General features: G+C 31.9%; 1 protein-coding gene across 3 annotated transcripts in view; it reads right to left on the bottom strand.

The window, feature by feature from the left end:
• The window catches only part of CTNND2 (catenin delta 2), a 6416678-nt gene that overhangs the window by 103934 nt on the left and 6292491 nt on the right, over nt 1-20253 (bottom strand). For all 3 annotated transcript variants that reach the window (XM_044064921.1, XM_044064922.1, XM_044064923.1), the window contains one exon: nt 20211-20253. This exon is cut by the window's right edge and continues 89 nt beyond it. In XM_044064921.1, the coding sequence (XP_043920856.1) occupies nt 20211-20253 (43 nt within the window). The remainder of the gene's footprint in view (nt 1-20210) is intronic.

Here is a 20253-nt window from a genome sequence, read left to right as displayed (position 1 = left end):
CAAAATGAGAAACGGAGAGTGAAATCCACTTCTTAAGCCAAAGTTTATTCAAATCATGTTCCAAGCAATGAATATATCTCTCTATATAACACTCTATGTTAAAACATAAACGCTACTGAACACACGCGTTTTTGTCTGTTTAAATCAGACTTCATCAGATGAACCTTTAATTAAGTTACACTCCTTTTATAATCTGACCAATGACATCAATTAATAAAACTAGTTTAGACAATTAACAGTATTACAATTACTTTTGATACTTGCTTGAGTAAATATACTTCCCTATCTCTTAAAACACAATATTTCGTTAAAAAATATTAAACAAATAAATAAATACTTCTCCATTGATTAATATAATTTTATTCCCCTACATTTTTTAAAAAATTAAAAAATGAAAAATGTCTATGTTAATAAATAATTCACTTGAAATTCTATAGTGTTCAACTACCCTCTAGTGGAAATTCATATTATTGTCCTGTGGCATCCTAAGTTAAAAAAACCTTTAAATAAAATGTCCTTTTGTATTATTAAAACCATTAAACTGATGTTGTAAAATTTATAAAAATACAATATTAAAAAATGCATAAAGAAACGTATGAAAAATGTATGAACATTGTTCTGGATAAATTTATTGTACATATTAGAAAATATTTGTTATAGCTTAGCTGCCCTTAATTTCAAAATTGGTATAATACTTGTGTACTCATTCAACCCTGGTGGGTTGTATGCTTCCAATGTTACCTGCCACCAAAGCTCCCTATATTCAACTTTCTCCTCCCAGGGGCCACCTCTTATATCTCTTTGAGTGTGTTCTAACACTGTAAATTTGAAAGTGGCTCCTGTACATTCCTTGCTATGTTTAAACATAATAAAAAAAAATATCATTGAGATGCTCGCATATCCTTCTTTTAAGTTTTCTTTCTGTTTTTAGAAAGAATCGCAGGTCCCACAGGTGGCCATATACACCAACCCCATGGACTCACAATTGTAATAATTCTTATTGTTAATAATCCATCTATCCCTGCTTGCTATGTATAGTTTGAAATATAGGGGCATTGGGCGCATCTACCACATTTATAAGTACCCGTCTTTTTTACATCTTGTGGAGCCATGGTATTCCTACTTTCTAAAATATTTCTTATACTTTGAGCATTCTTGTACACTATTTTTGTTGAAATCCCTTCTAATTTATCTATGTCAGTTATATTAATAAACCTATCCCATTCCTTAAAAAATATTCTTTTGATATTACTATTCATTGCATTATATTCTAGGGTTAAAGCTAATTGAAAATTCTCTTGATTTCCCCCTTTGTCTTTAAATTGCTGTATTCCAAAGTCAGTTGTTTTCACAATTGGGGTATATCTATTTTCCATTCCCCCTTCTGTTTCCTGTCTTATTTCCTTAATAAGTTTTGATGGATATCCTCGATCCATAAACATTTTTTCCAAAAGGTCACATTCTTTAAGAAAATCCTTCTGGGAACTTGTCATTCGACTACCTCTCACAAATTGTCCTTTTATAATGTTCCTTTTACAGTGTAGGGGATGTGCACTATCATAATGTAGAAACATATTACAGTATGTAGGTTTTCTATATACTTTTGTTTCTAAAACATCTCCCTGCTTATAAATTTCCAAATCTAATTATTGCAGTACACTATTTGATACTGTGTATGTGAACTTCAAAAAACCTGTGGTTTTGTTAAGATAAACCATGAATTCCTTAATCTTTTCATGTCCACCAGTCCAAAATAGGACTATCTCATTCAAAAATCCACGGTAAAGTACCCAATGGGAATTAAATTGGGAATTTAATACATGTTTCTCTTCCCATTTAGCAAGTATTTTATTTATTATTATTTTTATTTTACATTTGTTGACCGGGCTAGTCTAGCTGGATACATGTCCTTTTTCAGTAGAGGCCCGGGGAGAAAAGCTCCCACATTTAACAGTAGTATCACTAAACAATTAGCTGCAATAAACTACATTAATATAATAATACACGGATAAATAACATTTTAAATATCCAAGCTGATAGTTTGGTAGGGATTTTATAAGATGATCAAATGATATAGATACATGTGGAGGATAGAAAAAGTACTAGGTAAGCTTGAGAGGCAGAAGAGAGATTAGGTACAGATAGACCTATTGGGATTAGTCAGGGTTGGAACATGGGCATAACCATTGAGACTTAAGAAATTCTCTGAGATTAGTTTTGAATAGATTGAGTGAGGTCATGAGCCTAAGGTTGTTGGGAAGGGAATTCCATAGCTTTCCAATGGAGTTAGCATAAAGAGCAAGTACTAAATTTGCATAAGTTGGGGCACATGCAGCACCCATAGCCACTCCTTGCGTCTGCCTAAAAAACTCCCCATTGAAATATAAAAAATTATTCTTTAACACCATTTCCATCAACCACACGTTCACCTGCTTTTCATTGTTGGTTAAAATTTTACTTTCATACAGTATTTCTTCAAACATTTATGTACCTTCAATATACGGGATGGATGAAAAAAGTTCAAGTACATCTATAGTAACAAATAAAATATTGCCCAAACCTTTAACTCTTGAAATAACTTTTAATAAATCCCATGAATCTTTTAGAATTTGTTCCCTTTCTACCCATAGTTTTTTAACTTTGGTATCTATATATTTAGCTAGTGGATGGGTTTTTGATCAATCAGCTGAAACTATTGGTCTTAATGGGGAGTCTAGCTCATTTTTATGAATTTTTGGTATTCCAAAAACTGAAGGAATTTTAGGTTTCTCCACTTTCAAAAATAGGTGGGTTTCTTGATCTATAAGCCCCTCATATAACATATCCTTTAAGTTTATATCTATTTTGTTATAAGCAATATTAATTTCATTTTTAGAGACTTGATCATATTTAGTATTGTCCCAGAGAATGTTGTACATTCTACTATCATATTAAATTTTATCCATAATAACCACTCCACCCCCTTTATCTGGTTTCACAACTCTTAAATTGGGGTCATTTCTCATCTCATGTAGCAACTGCTTCTCTTCTGTCCCCAAGTTAGTTTGATATTTAATAGCGTCTTTTCCTTTTCTAATTTCCTTTTCAATAATTTTTTCTAAATTCTTTAATAGGGTGTGGATAGGTGGATTATAGATAGTTCTACGTTTCAAAATTGGGGCAGAATCAGTTTTATTATTGCTAGGGAATAAAATTTTCAAATTAATTTTCCTTAAAAACAACCTAATGTCTAGGAGAGATTTTGCCAAATCCCCCTTAGTATAGGGTATAAACGTCAACCCTTTGGATAAAAGTCTAAAATGTCCTTCCTCTAAAACCAAGTGACTAAAATTGTAAATAGTAAAATTGTTGAAAGACCATTTGTTACCCACATTCATGATTTCTAAAATTTCAGGGTGGTTGGGTACAACTAGTACTTTCCCCTCCCGCTTCCCCCCCCCCTCCATTGAAAATTTGTTTGTCTGTTCCCTTGTTTATTCATCAACCTTTCTGACCTCCTTAGGGAGTGATACTCATCCTCATATTCATAAACATCTTCCAGTGGGTTAATTTCCCCTTCTATTTCTAGAGGTCCTTTTTTGTCATCTCCTTCGTAATATACCTCCCTAGCATATCTCCTGTGTGGGGGGTTAGGGTAACTCAAATTGTGTTTATATTCATATATGTCACGGTCCATTTTCTTTATTTTCCTTTGTATTAAATTTTCAATTTCTCTATCTATGTCTATTCTGATATTAAAATACTTTTCTTTTTCATCTTCTATAGAAAATATCAAATCATTCTTAATACATTGGTCCAAAACTTCTATTTCTTTATGTAAGTCTTCCTGAACATGTGTGTTTTCCCTATCTATCAATTTTAACACATCAATACCACATTTGTTAAAAACCTCAATGAGTTCCTTATGAAATAAGGAACCTGGAACAACATTATTAGGAAACTTATACACATGTAACCCTTTGGGCACAATTTCCTTTAAAATACATTCCGTTAAATAAGTGTTTTCTATACTTAAAATCCTATGTTTATTCATTAACTTTGAAAGGGAGTTTAAATTCTCCCTATATGTATTATTTGTTTGCACATTTTTATCGTTGTTGTTACTTTTAAAAACGTATTTAAAACATAGCCAGTCTTTTATCTCCTGGCGTGGAGAAACAGTACCTTTTGCCTCAGCACTTCTCTGAGGTTTACTAGTACCTCCTTCGCTCCGTGGACAAAAATTGTTCTTACCAGCTCCTGTTAAGTCCCTTAATCCGCTCGGTGTTTTGGCTGGATCAAAACTTTCCAATGCAGGTTCTAAATGGAAGCCAGTGTCCCCTCTTTCATCTATAAGCTCCATATTTGCATTGTTTCTCTTACAGACCTTTTTAGGTAACCCTTCGGTCCTTGAGGAGATTTCTGCAATGTTTCTTTCCTGCGTACCTATTAGGGACGAAGCCACTGGTGTCAGTAGATTGATAAGCTCGGTTAGTTGGCCAATCAACTTTCGAGTTAACTCGAGGTCTTCCTGCACCGAATTTGCAGGGACCGCCTGCTTCTCCATTTCTCTTTCCACCAAAATGACAAGTAACCAAATAAAAGCGGTGGTACTATACTCCAAACCAGAAAAAGTCCAAAATGAGAAACGGAGAGTGAAATCCACTTCTTAAGCCAAAGTTTATTCAAATCATGTTCCACACAATGAATATATCTCTCTATATAACACTCTATGTTAAAACATAAATGCTATTGAACACATGCGTTTTCGTCTGTTTAAATCAGACTTCATCAGATGAACCTTTAATTAAGTTACACTCCTTTTATAATCTGACCAATGACATCAATTAATAAAACTAGTTTAGACAATTAACAGTATTACAATTACTTTTGGTACCTGCTTGAGTAAATATACTTCCCTATCCCTTAAAAAACAATCTTTCGTTAAAAAATATTAAACAAATAAATACTTCTCCATTGATTAATATAATTTTATTCCCCTTAATTTTCAATTAGCTTTAACCCTAGAATATAATGTAATGAATAGTAACATCAAAAGAATATTTTTTAAGGAATGGGATAGGTTTATTAATATAACTGACATAGATAAATTAGAAGGGATTTCAACAAAAAATAGTGCACAAGAATGCTCAAAGTATAAGAAATATTTTAGAAAGTAGGAATACCATGGCTCCACAAGATGTAAAAAAGATGGGTACTTATAAATGTGGTAGATGCATCCAATACCCCTATATTTCAAATTCTAATAGGTTATACATAGCAAGCAGGGATAGATGGATTATTAACAATAAGAATTATTACAATTGTGAGTCCATGGGGTTGGTCCATGGTGTACATGTCCACCTGTGGGACCTTTGATTCTTTCTATATAGGAAAAACAGAAAGAAAACTTAAAAGAAGGATATATGAGCATCTCAATGATATTAAGAATTGCAAGGATACAAATGCCTTGTTTAAACATAGCAAGGAATGTACAGGAGCCACTTTCATATTTACAGTGTTAGAACACACTCAAAGAGATATAAGAGGTGGCCCCTGGGAGGAGAAAGTTGAATATAGGGAGCTTTGGTGGCAGGTAACATTGGAAGCATACAACCCACCAGGGTTGAATGAGTACACAAGTATTATACCAATTTTGAAATTAAGGGCAGATAAGTTATAACAAACATTTTGTAATATGTACAATAAATTTATCCAGAACAATTTTCATACATTTTTCATACATTTCTTTATGCATTTTTTAATATTGTATTTTTATAAATTTTACAACATCAATTTAGTGGTTTTAATAATACAAAAGGGCATTTTATTTAAAGGTTTTTTTAACTTGGGATGCCACAGGACAATAATATGAATTTCCACTAGAGGGCAGTTGAACACTATAGAATTTCAAGGCAGGAAGACCTCGGGTTAACTCGAAAGTTGATTGGCCAACTAACTGAGCTTATCAATCTACTGACACCAGTAGCTTCGTCCCTAATAGGTATGCAGGAAAGAAACATTGCAGAACTCTCCTCAAGGACCGAAGGGTTACCTAAAAATGACTGTAAGAGAAACAACGCAAATATGGAGCTTATAGGTGAATGAGGGGACACTGGCTTCCATTTAGAACCTGCATTGGAAAGTTTTGATCCAGCCAAAACACCGAGCACATTAAGGGACTTAACAGGAGCTGGTGAGAACAATTTTTGTCCATAGAGCGAAGGAGGTACTAGTAAACCTCAGAGAAGTGCTGAGGCAAAAGGTACTGTTTCTCCACGCCAGGAGATAAAAGACTGGCTACGTTTTAAATACGTTTTTAAAAGTAACAAGAATGACAAAAATGTGCAAACAAATAACAATACATATAGGGAGACTCCCTTTCAAAGTTAATGAATAAACATAAAATTTTAAGTATAGAAAACACTTATTTAACAGAATGTATTTTAAAGGAAATTGTGCCCAAAGGGCTACGTGTGTATAAGTTTCCTAATAATGTTGTTCCAGGTTCCTTATTTCATAAGGAACTCATTGAGGTTTTTAACAAATGTGGTATTGATGTGCTAAAATTGATAGTTAGGGAAAACACACGTGTTCAGGAAGACTTACATAAAGAAATAGAAGTTTTGGACCAATGTGTTAAGAATGATGTGATATTTTCTATAGAAGATGAAAAAGAAAAGTATTTTATTATCAGAAAAGACATAGATAGAGAAATTGGAAATTTAATACAAAGGAAAATAAAGAAAATGGACCGTGACATATATGAATATAAACACAATTTGAGTTACCCTAACCCCCCACACAGGAGATATGTTAGGGAGGTATATTACAAAGGAGATGACAAAAAAGGACCTCTAGAAATAGAAGGGGAAATTAACCCACTGGAATATGTTTATGAATATGAGGATGAGTATCCCTCCCTAAGGAGGTCAGAAAGGTTGATGAATGAGGGGGCGTGGCCAAGGATGAACTCAGGATAGCAGCAGATTTCTTCAGCTCCACCAACTTAACTGTACTGACAGGAAATAATTACTTTAAAAATCAACTAATGAAATAATTTTCTTTCTAAATACGTTTGGAATATCAGTTTCTTGAACAATATCTAAAAAAGAAAGAAAATTCCAATAATTTTCCTGTCAGAAATCATCTTGGAAATTTCTCTTTCATCACCTCTGTTCAAAATGAGTTCCAGTAAGGCAAATACTCAGGATTCCAGCATCAAGAAAGAGCTTCAGTCTTTGATATCTGCTATTCAGCAACTTACTGCCAAAATGGACAAAATGGATACTAAAATTGATAACTTCATAGAAAAAACTACAAAACAAATGGATTTGTTACATCAAGACTTGCAACAACAGAAGGCTCAGAGAACAGGCATAGAAGAGACTGTTAATGATATGGAGAACAGAATCCAGGAAGAAGAAATTAACATTGAGTTTTTGCTGAAGCAGAACACACATCTACAATCCAAACTTGATGACCTGGAAAATAGATCTAGACGCAATAATATTAGGATTTTTGGACTGCCAGAAAACATAGAAGGTAACAACATTACTTCCTTTTTAAATACTTGGCTTCCCAAAACTTTAGACTTGTCAGAAGCATTTTCTTTTGGTATTGAAAGAGCCCATAGGTCCTTATCTAATTTTAACTCTAACAAAAAGTATCCTAGATCAGTTATAGTAAGATATTTATCATCTTATGACAAGGAGATGATACTAAAATCTGCATGGGCTAAGGCACCTATTAAAATTAATGAGGCAACTGTGCATTTTGACAATGACTATTCTTCCTTGGTAATAACTAAAAGAAAAGTTTTTTGCCATTAATAAGAGAGCTTAAGAAAGCACAGTTCAAAACCTACCTTTTGTTTCCTGCCAAACTAAAAATCTTTTTACCTGATGGCCCTAGAATTTTTGAAGACTTGGACTCTGCTTTGCTGTATATTAAAAAAAATAAGATATTGGATAAAATAGAAGATATGGAATGGGCTAGTCCTTCGTTAAAGAGGATGGCAACAGGAACTTCTTGGAAGACTTCAGAGAAGCAAAAAAGACTAAAAAACAAATGACATGTTCTATGTTTTTTTTTTTCTTCTCTCATCTTCTCTCTTAATCTCTTCAAATACAGTTACTGCATCTCCAGAAAGCCACAAATATTCTAAAGTTTTATTCAAAGTTATTTTTCTGTGTGCAAAGAACTGTTTTGTTTCATAAATAGTCAAACTCTCTGAGGAACAAATAACACGCTATTAATCAACTTGTTTCTCTTTGTGATAAAGAGACCTAAGGTTAGTAATTTGATACATTTTCTTTCTCTTCTTGTTTTAAATAATGGCATTCTTTTTAAATTATGCATTTAGTGAGGGGTGGGGGAGGGCAAGGAGAGAAGTATGATGAAAAATATGAAAAAGTGAAATAATAACTTATTAGTTTTTTTTTAAAAAAAAAAAAAAAAAAAAAAAAAACTATATATGCTGTTTAAACACTGTTGCTAAATATTATACCATGATTTTATTGCTTATACATGATTACAAATAATATGTCATGATTTAATTGCAAATAATTAGAACTAAAATAGTTGTAAATAATATGTTTCATGTTTCACTTTATTAATATAAACAGCAAGTAATATTTCATTGTAGATACTCTTTGTAGCTTCCTTTTTTTCTTCTCTTTCTTCTCTCTCTCTTCTTTTCTACTCTCTTCCTTTTCTTTTCTCTCTCTCTCTCTTTTTCTCTCATATAAGTACATTTATATGCTTCTGATAATACTGATATATGTATATAATAAGATTTGTATGAGAAAATGAAATGGGGCATATAAAAATAAGTTGTATAATATGTTAAATAACTGTAGGCTTGGTTTCACTGTCATAGAGACTGTAATGACTTGTAAAATACTTCGCGAAGGTTTTGCACTGTTTAGTTTCATTTGTATTGCTAAATGAATGTCAGTCACTTGCATTTACTAAAATTCCCGCCAGAATGTTAAGGGAGACAATTTGGGATGTGGGTTACCTCATGAATAGTGTCCTCGAGTTGTTTTAAAAGCTTCAACACTCAGAATACACGCAGAGAAGCTGAATGCAGTCATTTTGAACTTTGACCCCTGATTTCACACTGACACATTGCAGATTCAAGAAGAACACTATTCCAGGAAGTAGAACTGCTGTAAATGCGACTTTGTGATGAAAAACGAACTCTATGACATTTAAATGTGAGTTATTCTTTATAACAACTTACTTATTTAAGATGTAATTTATAAAATATGAAAGTTATAATGATTTTAAATGATTCAATATATCATAGTAAGCAAGTGAGATATTTTAGAAGGCATAGAAGGTAAAACATATATACATATGTTTTTGAAAGCTTACATGACTGCAACATATTAATGTATATAAATACTTATGATTTAAACATATATAATGTTATAAATCATTTGACTTATCTAATTGACAAGCACAAGTAATATTATGATTATATCTTAGAAGAAACTGTCATGTGACATATTTTAAAGCAGCAGTTCAGATATATAAAATACAGATGGCTTTCTTTACAATGATTTATGTATAACTAGGAATTTATATTGCTGTGCAGTATGATTTGTAAACATATGTATGAGTATAAATATTTTATTTAACTGGCAATAACATGTATGAGAAGAAAGCTTTGGTGCAAGTAATTTAAAGTTTTTAAAACTGTTAACTGCATTTCTATGACAGAAAGTAGGAATATCCTAATATATGTAATGTCTGAACCATAATAGCCTAAGTTATTGAATCCAAATGAACATAAGAACTTATTTTTACTAACTTTTAATAAACTAATATATAGATATGCCCCTTTTTTTTTTCTTCTTTCTTTCTCTCTCTCTCTCTCTCTCTCTCTCTTCTCGGTTCCCATTATCAAGTTTATTAGAATGCTATTTTGATTATGAATGTATTATACAAAATAGATGTACATAGTAATATGAACTGTTTCTAAATGTTCTTATTTGTTTATATGAAGCTGATTTATAAATTGTTTAGCTTTGTCTTACTAGATAATCTAATTAAATGAGGTTAACTTTAGTTAATAATAATTAGTATTAAATTGATATGGTGGCAGCTGAGGTACTGCTGCTTAGGATAGGGGGATAACTTGAGTGGTATGTGCTACTCAAAGTTGGAGTTTTTAACTCCAGGCTGGGTGCAATGTTTAATCCTAATATTATTTTCATCTGTTTATTGTTTGTATATAGTTCTGACATCCACAACACATTTTATAAACTCATTGTCACTACAAGTAAAAATGAAGCTTATACAAAATCCCATAAGATTTTCAATAAATACAGCTATATTTATTGGTACACCTAAAGGAGGAGGTATAATATCACTTATTTTGTTAATTGTTATTCTGATTATAAGTTTTATATGTTTAAAAAAAGCCAAATGATTTCTCTAAAAGGAATTTCTTTAAACATTAATGGACTGAATAACCCATGTAAAAGGGCAAGTTTAATGAGATACATTAATTTACATAGGGCCAACTTAGTATTCCTTCAAGAAACATATCTCCTGAAAAAGGATATTGATAAATTAGCCACTAATAAATATACAGTCTTGGTTAGTTCAGAACACACTCAGAAAAAAAGAGGAGTGGCTATTTTATGGAATAAAAATATGCCCATACCTAAAATTATTAAATGTTATGAAGATGATAAAGGAATGTTTTGTATGGTTACAATACAGATTAATGGAAAGACATATACATTAATCAATATATATTGGATACCAGGAATTGGCATTAATACAGTGAAACATCATCTCAATAAGATCATATCATTTTCTATAGGAGATATTATTTTAGCAGGTGACTTTAATTGTATCCTACATGAAAAAGATACTACTACTATAGGAAAAAGGAAAATAACATCTAATGCAAAACATTTAAAGGATTTTGTTAACTTATATCATTTGAATGATATTAATAATCAGATAGATTCAAAATCATTACCATACACTTTTTTTTCTAACAGATATAAAACTTATTCAAAAATAGAGTCTTTATTTCTAACCAGATGGTAACAGACTTAATTAATTCTAAAATCATTTTGTGTCCTATATCAGATCATAATTCAATTGTCTTTGAGATTATGATAAAAAGTACCTGCAATGTTCAGATCAAAAGGATACCAGCATACTTAACTCAACTAAAAGACTATAAAGATTATATACTTTCAGAAGTGCAACATTTTTTAGACTTAAACAATACACCTGAAGTCTCCATTGTTTATGTTTGGGATGCTTTAAAATCATACTTATATGGACAAAGTATCAGATGGTATAATAATAAAAGGAAATCTTGGGACAAGGAATTACTAGATATTCAAAGTAAATTAGACTCATATAGACATAATAATAAAGAAAATATTATGGACAAAAAGTTATTGAAGAAATAAATAAATTAAATGAGAAATACAAAGAAATTTTAACTCAAAGTTAAAATAACATTAGAGAAATATAAGTTTTTGTCTTACTCAATAAGTCCCAAATACTTACATAGACTTAAAAATAAAACAAAAAGGTTGAATAAGCAAAATCATATCAAAGAAATTTTCTCTCCAAGGAAAAAGAAGAATGTTTCTAGTTTACCAGAAATATTGGATGAATTTAGAAATCACTTTCACAAAAGTAATCATAATAACATTAACATGGAAACTAAAGATAAAATAAAGAAATTTATAACTACAAACATGAACAAAAAACTTAATAAACAACAGACTAAACTATTGGATAAAAATATTTCATATACAGAGGTTGTTACACAAATAAACAAGCTTAAATCAAACAAAGCACCAGGTAATGATGGTATTATACCAGAGATCTATAAAGTTCTTCCCAAAAGTACATACTCATTAATACATAAGGTTTTTATTTTGGCCCAAAATGAGTTAACAACTCCCCCATCTTGGCAATAAACATTTATTTCGCCAATTTTAAAACCCAATAAAGACCCAACCAGAAATCTATAAAGTTCTTCCCAAAAGTACATACTCATTAATACATAAGGTTTTTATTTTGGCTCACAAGGGCAGTTAGCTTAGTACTAACCCATTTGCCATTTACCATTTACCAGATGCACTTCAAATAGACCTATTTCATTACTTAATGTTGACTATAAAATGTTTATGAGTATTTTTGCTGATAGATTAAAGACAATCATCACAGGCATTATAGATATAGGCCAGACAGGCTTTATTGTAAATAGAAATACTTTTGATAATATAAGGAGAACTTTAACATTAATTGATTTTGCAAATAGGAAAAAGAAAGATTTAACACTTATTAGTCTCGATATAAGTTCAGCATTTGATTCTGTAAGTTGGGACTACTTGTTTATCTTACTGAAGTGCACAAACTTCTCAGATGCATTTGTAAATCTAATTGAACATCTATATAAAGGAGCATTGGCTTACATTAAGATAGGAACATATGTCTCACAAAAAATACCCATTTTAAAAGGTACAAAACAAGGGTGTCTACTCTCTCCACTATTATTTACTTTAATAATGGAGCCTTGGGCTAATTTGATTAGAAACAGTACTGATATAGAAGGATGTGATATAGATGAAAATGCAATATCTAAAATTCAACTTTTTGCAGATGATGTTCTAATTACATCAGCAGGATCTAACTCTTCTATGCAGTCCTTATTTGATAAAATAATGGATTTTAAAAATATCTCTGGTTTAAAATTCAATGAAGAAAAAACTAAAATATTACCAATATACACACGAAAAAAATTCCTCATTAGTGATTTTAGCAAATATATACCCAACTCAGGTCAGATAACATACTTAGGTATAATATTAACTAAAGATATCAACTCTATTATACATAATAATTATAGTACCTGTCTTCTTAATATACAAAATCTTTTCAATGGCTGGAACAATATGTTTTTTACCATGGAAGAGAGACTCACAATTATTAAAATGATAATATTCCCTAAGATATTATACTTAATGCAATCAATAATACTCCCACCTACAAAAATAATTATTAAGAAATTGAATTCACTAATGTTGAATTTCTTATGGGCACCTAATAGACCTAGGATTGCATTAAAGAAACATACTAATAGTTGGTCTCAAGGGGGCATTTCATTTCCAGACTTTAATTTATATACTATCTCTTCTATTATAAAAGTTATTACTTTGTTAATAGATCAGTCATATGTTGCAAGATGGAAAGATTACTGGGAACTAATTAGTATTCACTTCATGCAAATCTCTTTAGCACATAAAAATATTATTGTAAATAACACCATGTTATGGTTACTAAAAGAATTTTGTACTTCAACCATTACACCAAAATATATAGTTAGTTACCCATTAAACATTATTATCAGTTATCGTAATTTTATATTCATGCATCCTAAGTATAAGGAATGGAATTTTATTCTATTCCCTATAATGTATACACAAGGTATGCTTTTGTCAACCACTTCTGAAAGAACTCTTTTAGTCACAGAGAATGATCTAAAGTATTGGTATCAGTTGTTGTCTGATAATAAAGTAAAAAATTTAGACTTCTTAAAGCAAGAATTTGATTTGAGAGAAACTTGTTGGTTAGAAGTTCAGACCTTTAGACAACATCTTATTAATAAAATTGATTTAATGTCTCTAACAGTTAAAGAATCTGTTCCAATACTGATTGATTACTTGATATTAAATTTACAACATAGAGTTTCTGATAAAGGTAAGCTCTCATACATACATAAAATTATCAGAGAAGAAACTCATTACAGTGCAGATACCTATTGGAATTATTTCATTTCCATTAATGGTGAACCACCAAAACAACAAGATAAACAATATATATTGGAATCTGCTTATAAAACTACTTCTTCCATTAATTGGAGACGTTTTACTTGGAAATTTTTACATAGATCCTTCTATACACCTTTAATGATGAATAAAATAAATAATAAAGACAACTTATGTAAAAGGTGTAATGTAGAAATTAATGCTGATTGGGCACATATGTTTTATGACTGTATAAAATTGAAGGAATATTGGAAGTTAATTAATGATTTTGCAGGCCCTTTTCACAGATAATTTCACTGTTTCTAAATCACTTATATTATTTAACACACCTGTTCCTAAAAGTATTAAAAAAGTTAAGCTTCCCTTATTATGGTCTATTCTAGCAGTGGCTAGAAAAATAATAACCAGAAATTGGATTTCAGATACCCCTCCTTCATTTAATGAATTTAAAAATGTTATGACTGAAGTGTGTCATATGGAATTGATGACAATAAAATCAAGAACTGCTAGAAAAACATCTTATTATATTATATGGGATACTTTACAAAACCTGTTAAAAAAAATCTTAGTTTCAATAGCATGACATTATAGTTTAATCAATTGATTTGATTTGTAGTGGATGTCTTTGTAAATACTTTGGTTATTTTATTGAATGTTATAACTATTTCTATTTTAATTACTTGTATAAAATTGTTATGATATTTATTTTGTATGTTAAAAACAATAAACTTGTTAAAAAAAAAAAGAAAAGTTGATGAATAAACAAGGGAACAGACAAACAAATTTTCAATGGAAGGGGGGGAAGAAGAGGGAGGGGGAAGTCCTAGTAGTACCCAACCACCCTGAAATTTTAGAAATCACGAATGTGGGTAACAAATGGTCTTTCAACAATTTTACTATTTACAATTTTAGTCACTTGGTTTTAGAGGAAGGACATTTTAGACTTTTATCCAAAGGGTTGAAGTTTATACCCTATACTAAGGGAGATTTGGCAAAATCTCTCGTAGACATTACGTTGTTTTTAAGGAAAATTAATTTGAAAATTTTATTCCCTAGCAATAATAAAACTGATTCTGCCCCAATTTTGAAACGTAGAACTATCTATAATCCACCTATCCACCCCCAATTAAAGAATTTTGAAAAAATAATTGAAAAGGAAATTAGAAAAAGAAAAGACACTATTAAATATCAAACTAACTTGGGGACAGAAGAGAAGCAGTTGCTACATGAGATGAGAAATGACCCCAATTTAAGAGTTATGGAACCAGATAAAGGGGATGGAGTGGTTATTATGGATAAAATTGAATATGATAGTAGAATGTACAACATTCTCTGGGACAATACTAAATATGATCAAGTCTCTAAAAATGTAATTAATATTGCTTATAACAAAATAGATATAAACTTAAAGGATATGTTATATGAGGGGCTTATAGATCAAGAAACCCACCTACTTTTCAAAGTGGAGAAACCTAAAATTCCTTCAATTTTTGGAATCCCAAAAATTCATAAAAATGAGCTAGACCCCCCCATTAAGACCAATAGTTTCAGCTGATGGATCAAAAACCCATCCACTAGCTAAATATATAGATACCAAAGTTAAAAAACTATGGGTAGAAAGGGAACAAATTCTAAAAGATTCATGGGATTTATTAAAAGTTATTTCAAGAGTTAAAGGTTTGAACAATATTTTATTTGTTACTATAGATGTAATTGACCTTTTTTCATCCATCCCGTATATTGAAGGTACAGAAATGTTTGAAGAAATACTGTATGAAAGTAAAATTTTAACCAACAATGAAAAGCAGGTGAACGTATGGTTGATGGAAATGGTGTTAAAGAATAATTTTTTATATTTCAATGGGGAATTTTTTAGGCAGACGCAAGGAGTGGCTATGGGTGCTGCATGTGCCCCAACTTATGCAAATTTAGTACTTGCTAAATGGGAAGAGAAACATGTATTAAATTCCCAATTTAATTCCCATTGGGTACTTTATCGTAGATTTTTGGATGTCATAGTCCTATTTTGGACTGGTGGACATGAAAAGCTTAAGGAATTCATGGTTTATCTTAACAAAACCACAGGTTTTTTGAAGTTCACATACACAGTATCAAACAATGTACTGCAATACTTAGATTTGGAAATTTATAAGCAGGGAGATGTTTAAGAAACAAAAGTATATAGAAAATCTACATACTGTAATATGTTTCTACATTATGATAGTGCACATCCCCTACACTGTAAAAGGAACATTATAAAAAAACAATTTGTGAGAGGTAGTCGAATGACAAGTTCCCAGAAGGATTTTCTTAAAGAATGTGACCTTTTGGAAAAAATGTTTATGGATCAAGGATATCCATCAAAACTTATTAAGGAAATAAGAAAGGAAATAGAAGGGGGAAGGGAAAATAGATATACCCCAATTGTGAAAACAACTGACTTTGGAATACAGCAATTTAAAGACAAAGGGGGAAATCAAGAGAATTTTCAATTAGCTTTAACCCTAGAATATAATGCAATGAATAGTAACATCAAAAGAATATTTTTTTAATGAATGGGATAGGTTTATTAATATAACTGACATAGATAAATTAGAAGGGATTTCAACAAAAATAGTGTACAAGAATGCTCAAAGTATAAGAAATATTTTAGAAAGTAGGAATACCATGGCTCCACAAGATGTAAAAAAGACGGGTACTTATAAATGTGGTAGATGCGCCCAATGCCCCTATATTTCAAACTCTAATAGGTTATACATAGCAAGCAGGGATAGATGGATTATTAACAATAAGAATTATTACAATTGTGAGTCCATGGGGTTGGTGTATATGGCCACCTGTGGGACCTGTGATTCTTTCTATATAGGAAAAACAGAAAGAAGGATATACGAGCATCTCAATGATATTAAGAATTGCAAGGATACAAATGCCTTGTTTAAACATAGCAAGGAATGTACAGGAGCCACTTTCAAATTTACAGTGTTAGAACACACTCAAAGAGATACAAGAGGTGGCCCCTGGGAGGAGAAAGTTGAATATAGGGAGCTTTGGTGGCAGGTAACATTGGAAGCATACAACCCACCAGGGTTGAATGAGTACACAAGTACTATACCATTTTTGAAATTAAGGGCAGCTAAGCTATAACAAACATTTTGTAATATGTACAATAAATTTATCCAGAACAATTTTCATACATTTTTCATACGTTTCTTTATGCATTTTTTAATATTGTATTTTTATAAATTTTACAACATCAATTTAGTGGTTTTAATAATACAAAAGGGCATTTTATTTAAAGGTTTTTTTAACTTAGGATGCCACAGGACAATAATATGAATTTCCACTAGAGGGCAGTTGAACACTATATAATTTCAAGTGAATTATTTATTAACATAGACATTTTTAATTTTTTAAAAAATGTAGGGGAATAAAATTATATTAATCAATGGAAAAGTATTTATTTGTTTAATATTTTTTAACGAAAGATTGTTTTTTAAGAGATAGGGAAGTATATTTATTCAAGCAAGTATCAAAAGTAATTGTAATACTGTTAATTGTCTAAACTAGTTTTATTAATTGATGTCATTGGTCAGATTATAAAAGGAGTGTAACTTAATTAAAGGTTCATCTGATGAAGTCTGATTTAAACAGACGAAAACGTGTGTGTTCAATAGCGTTTATGTTTTAACATAGAGTGTTATGCCTGAGAACTGGTTATGCTCCAGTGGTATGGAGGGCAGCAACAGTAATCCTCTGCACAAAAGGGGATCATCAACTGGCCATGGAAATTATAGGCCCAGAAGCTTGACTAGCCTCATCTGTAAGGCCATGGAAAGAATCATTATGTGCCTTTATTAACAAGGACATAGGTAATCTCCAAACTCTGGACTTGACCCAGTTCGGAATCGTTAAAAGTAAATCATGCCTGTTAAACATGGCTGACCCTTCAAGAAAGTAACTAAGGCCCTGGATGAGGCAAAGACAGTGCACCCAACCTATCTTGACCTAAATAAAACATTTAACACAATCCCCCACTCAGGTATTAGAGAAACTCTCCCAATTGGGAATTAACCCCTACATTACCTGATGGGTAGCCAAATGACCTTGTATAAACATGCTATACAACAAGAGAAAGAAACTAATCTCCAAGATCAAGAGGAAACTGTCTCAGCAGAGGAAGAAATCCCTCTCTAACTTAAACAAATTAGAGATCTTGTCATGTCCTCCAAACTAATTACAAAGTAGAAATAGCATGAGTGACTTCATGTTTAGCAAAATACCGATCACCAGTGGCGTACCACAGGGTTTGGAATTTATTTCTCAGACATCCAGGCAAATTTGGACAGCCTGTGGCTGACCAAGTTCACTGATGTCTGCAAATTGGGAGCAGTCATTGAGTCCTCCAACAATGTTAACATACTGCAAACAGGGTTAATACAGAAAAATGATTGGTGCCAAAGGCACAGATTAAAGCTAAATGCAAAAATGCATTGTTATTCCCTTTGGGAAAGCTGATAGCCCTGCTAATTACATTACAGACAGCACCCCTTAGTGTAGACCCAGTGGTATGTGATCTGGACAATCAGGCTGATAGCAATCTGAACTTTGATCACCACATATCCACAGTAGTAAGGAAATCCTTCTATGTGGCACATCTTATAAGTAAAGGCATTGCATCTAGATCTAAAGATGTTATAATTCCATTGTACTTGGCCCTCATCAGACCAATAATTGAGTACAATGCTTACTGTTGCATGTACCTCACCAGACACCTGCAAGAATTAGAGACCACAGAGGTTTCTTATCAAGAAATTACAGGACACACAAAACAAGTCTTACGTGGAAAGACTGAAAGCCCTGTCACTGCATTCTGTCTTCTACAGGTTGTTAAGGGATGACCTGTGCCTGGCTTACAGGGCAGTATATGACTTGGCCCTGATGGAAATGCTACAAATTTGAAAATTAAACTGCAGGAGGGTTACTCACTCTAGGGATCTTAACCTAGCCTCTGATATGAATAAGTCATGCTGAAGAGACAGAGAAAGACATCTCCCAGAGACTGCCACTTCTCTGGAACAAGCTTCCATTTCATGTGAAACAGAGCCCCTCCTTGACCCCCTTCAAATGCAACCTAGATCAATGGATGGATGACTGCAAATTCACTCCCGGGGTGATACCCTTGTCCCTCCTGGACAGTGGAAGTTGGTATTAACTACTATAAACTCTTACTTCTGTGAACTTCACTCACATAGCCACCAACAACTGGGGCAACTCAGGATAAATATGGCTAGGCTTGGAAGGGCTCTAGAGCCATTAGCCTAGTACCCTCCTATGAACCTATGGGTGCACACTATCATACAATCATTCTACAGTTATTCATTGAAGGGATACACTATCATACAATCAAACTACAGTTATTTTTGAAGGCGCGTACACTGTCCCACAAGCACTCTGCAGTTATTCATTGAAAGGGTAACAACTGTTGCACTGTTTTAATAGTTGTGCAGTGAAGGAGTGTGCACTATCACACATTCATCATACAGTTATTCAATAAAGGGGTATAACCAATCATACCATCGCACTACAGTTATTCAGTGATGGTCTGTACATTGTCACACAGCCTTAATACAGTTATTCAGTAAAGGATTGTATACTGTAATGCAATTTTCTTACAGTTATGCACAAAGGGGTGTCCACTGTCACACTCTTGTACCACAGTTACTCAGTCAAGGTGTACATATTATCACATATTGATTATCTGACAAGGAAAACCTTTCCTAATCATCTATGCTTTTTTAAAACAAGATGTTACATTTGAATGTGACCTTTAAGAATCTATACTCATTTTTGTATTTATTTTTATTTTATTTTGTGTTTGGTAATTGAAATAGATGAACTCCCTATATTCAACTTTCTTCTCCCAGGGACCACCTCTTATATCTCTTTGAGTGTGTTCTAACACTGTAAATTTGAAAGTGGCTCCTGTACATTCCTTGCTATGTTTAAACAAGGCATTTGCATCCTTGCAATTCTTAATATCATTGAGATGCTCGTATATCCTTCTTTTAAGTTTTCTTTCTGTTTTTCCTATATAGAAAGAATCGCAGGTCCCACAGGTGGCCATATTTAAATTAAATAGGAAAATCCCTTTTTAGTGGAGTCCTGGGGAGAAAAACTCCAAATATTACAATAAAAAACTCAAGTATAGTACATAGCAATAGGAAAATTTTAACAAAGAATATGAATAAAATATATTTAAAATGGCTTTTATCTTTTGGGAAAGAATGAAGGCAGATAAACAAGCTCTTTGTTTCCAGTGAAACAGTAATTTATACTTTCTATCACATTTGCTTAAATGTTAGCAACAAGGCAGCTTTTCCCCATACTGGTAGTTTATTTTGAATTTATTCATACCTGCCATGGTATCTTTTCGAGAAGTATGTTCGCCTTTATTTCC

The sequence above is a fragment of the Protopterus annectens genome, chromosome 3.part0 (genome assembly GCF_019279795.1).
Source record: "Protopterus annectens isolate FY-2018-M chromosome 3.part0, PAN1.0, whole genome shotgun sequence".
Classification (NCBI taxonomy): Eukaryota; Metazoa; Chordata; order Ceratodontiformes; family Protopteridae; genus Protopterus; species Protopterus annectens.
The sequence above is the reverse complement of the archived record's forward strand: the minus strand, read 5'-3'. Positions and strand labels throughout refer to the sequence as shown.